This window comes from Conger conger, chromosome 10 (assembly GCF_963514075.1).
Source record: "Conger conger chromosome 10, fConCon1.1, whole genome shotgun sequence".
Classification (NCBI taxonomy): domain Eukaryota; kingdom Metazoa; phylum Chordata; class Actinopteri; order Anguilliformes; family Congridae; genus Conger; species Conger conger.
This window is the reverse complement of record NC_083769.1, coordinates 33,656,301-33,658,881: the sequence shown is the minus strand read 5'-3', so window position 1 is coordinate 33,658,881 and position 2,581 is coordinate 33,656,301. Positions and strand designations below refer to the sequence as shown.

General features: G+C 44.7%; 1 protein-coding gene across 2 annotated transcripts in view; it reads right to left on the bottom strand.

The window, feature by feature from the left end:
* Positions 1-2,581, bottom strand: part of hyal2a (hyaluronidase 2a) — a 10,521-nt gene continuing 7,940 nt past the window's right edge. For both annotated transcript variants that reach the window (XM_061258857.1, XM_061258858.1), the window contains exon 4: positions 1-2,581. This exon is cut by the window's right edge and continues 34 nt beyond it. In XM_061258857.1, coding sequence (XP_061114841.1) covers positions 2,223-2,581 — 359 coding nt within the window. In that variant the 3' untranslated portion in view covers positions 1-2,222.

Sequence of the window (2,581 nt, the reverse complement as noted above, 5' to 3'; positions counted from 1 at the left end):
TGAACTTCAAATTCAATGTTTAATTAGAAATGCAAATCAGACTTTTATTTATAGTATATCCAATGAAATCCAATAAGCAAAAGGTATCATAAATAAAAAGAACGTGAGAGAGAATCTATCTTTAGCTCTTTCTACAGCTTTTACAGCTGCTGGTTCCAGGAAACTTTGACCATTTTAAAGGGTTTGGTTTGACTATGAGGCAACATACTTATTCATTTTAGATTTATTTTGCCCACAGTAAATGAACAGATTTTGCATGGAACCCCAACATGTTTCTAAAGGTTATAGTACATCTCAGTTTGCCTACTGTGTGGACAGTGTCTAATTGCACATGTCATTCACCATGATAGTTAAGTCTGCAGTGCAGGCACAGTACACAGTTGCCATTGTCCCACTGAGTGCAGATTGGGTTTATGTCCCCAGGGTCCCTTGGGTTACCATTACTTTAGTTCCTTCCAACTACGTACCAGGTTCCCAAATGCAACATGTTATTTTTAGGCCAAAGACTCTCCTGATTGGAGGCTTGCAGAGAGCAAAACAGGCACTGGCTTTCGGGCACCTTAAAAACCAGAGACATTGCCTCAGAGGAGAGTATGTGCTTCAGCTGCAGGGTTGCTTGTGCGGATATCTACAGTGGTGAGTGGAGACCAGTAGTGTCCAAACTTTGGTTTTAGATTCACTATCCACTGTAATAAAAGACTGCATGCCACTGGCCCTTGCTGGATTACACACACCGCAGCTCTAAAGGCAAGACTGCCAGTTCCAAAATGGTGAAATAAGGACTGCAGAAAAAGGTCAACTGATTTTATATAAAGATGTTGAACAAGCTGAAACAAAATATCATAAAGTGATGGAAAAGGAATGCTCTCAAATGGGGTGGTGGAGCCGAAATAATACCACAGAGCTTTTCAAGAAAACACACACTAAAATGAACAGCGATAGTCTTCAAATACTGAATAAATATTTTCTGTCCATGAATTTAAAAAATAATAAACACACCAAAAGATTCCCCCGAAGACACAGGATCAAAACCTTCTTGCCGTTTTTTTGGCTGGGCAGCCCCAAGTTCATAAGATATTCATGTTTTACAGCTGCCAGAGAACACAGTCCCTTATTCTTATACTTTGACTTTCTCTACCCAAGTAAAACATTATCACACCATGAGGCAGATCAAGTGAATGCAATAATTCATGAAGAATAAAGGTTATGGAAACAAAATCTTCACCTACAGCAATACAGAGCTGCTCTGAGTGAACAATGGGGAACTAAAGTATTTGTGATATACATGGAGATATACAGTATATCAATGTCACATAATACTGTATTCCAGTTATTCCCACAGAAAATAACAAAATATCCAAAGCTGGAAAAAAGAAGGTAAAATAGAATGAGGAATAAGACAGTCATTTATACCCTTTTTAACAGTTAAAAATAGTCCAAGGAAGATCCCTGAATTAACAGTAAGGCAGGAAATGCATACTTTGCGGATGCACACTTTGCAGTATGTAACACACTGACTGTGCAGTGTCATGGTTGAGTGAAGAAGGGGGGGGGGGTGGGTGGCCTGAGAGAAGGAGCACTTCGGAGCAGAGAAGAAACACAGGTAGAAATTTGGTTCATTACCCTGACACTTTTATGGTATCTCAAGAGCCCTAGGCAATCATGAACTACATACTATATCCCTATAGTATTCCTCAGCATTGACAAGGAATTTATTTTCAATCTCAAACCTAGTCTGAAGTTGAATAATTGCACCATCCCATCTAAAGACCCAAAATAAAAATGGATGAACTTTAATATAAATGAGGCAACGTGGTGCTCCTTCGGTGACCTGCTCTGTGCTTCCAAACTGGACACAAAAGCATGGGTTCAAATTTCTCATTGTGCTGGAGGAGAGATCGGAAACTGAGGGGACAGTAAAACCACTCTACAGTCAGGATCCCTCCCTTACAGGGTTCAATATTTTGTCAACCAAGTCTACAGTCAGCACAGAGAGAGGTCTGTACACACGCCAGCTCTCCAGAAGAGTGTAAACAATCTCCAGTCCTCCACACTGCCCCTTTTACCTTCCTCATGTTGGACAGTTTGGATACTCTGTTATCAGAGTGTTTTTCCAAGGACAGTTAGCCTTCTCGCTGTCCACCCCATGCCTCTGTGTATGTGTGTAGACCCTTACTGTGGGTGTGGGCTCACAGGCCGGTCTCTGCGTGGCCTGCCCAGGGTCAGTGCAGGAGCACGGGTAAGAGCAGGGGCAGCAGGACAGTGGGCAGCCAGGCCTGGAGGCCGGGGGAAGCCCCTTTCTGCTGTGCGGGGTCCTTCCTGCCACAGGACTCGTCCTTGTAGCCGCTGTAGCACTGGCAGCGGAACTTGTTGAGGTAGAGCGCCCTCTCGATGGGGTCGGGCTGACCCTTGACCTCCAGCTTGTCGCCCTTGCTCTGGATGGTGTGGCTGAGGGGGCTGAGGTGCAGGTAGGTGTCGCTGTCGGGGTGCTGCCGCAGGCAGCGGCCGTGGGAACTGCAGCGCAGACGGCTGCAGTGCTCCGCCGCCGTGGTGATGTTCAGCAGGTACCTGCCCAGGGGCC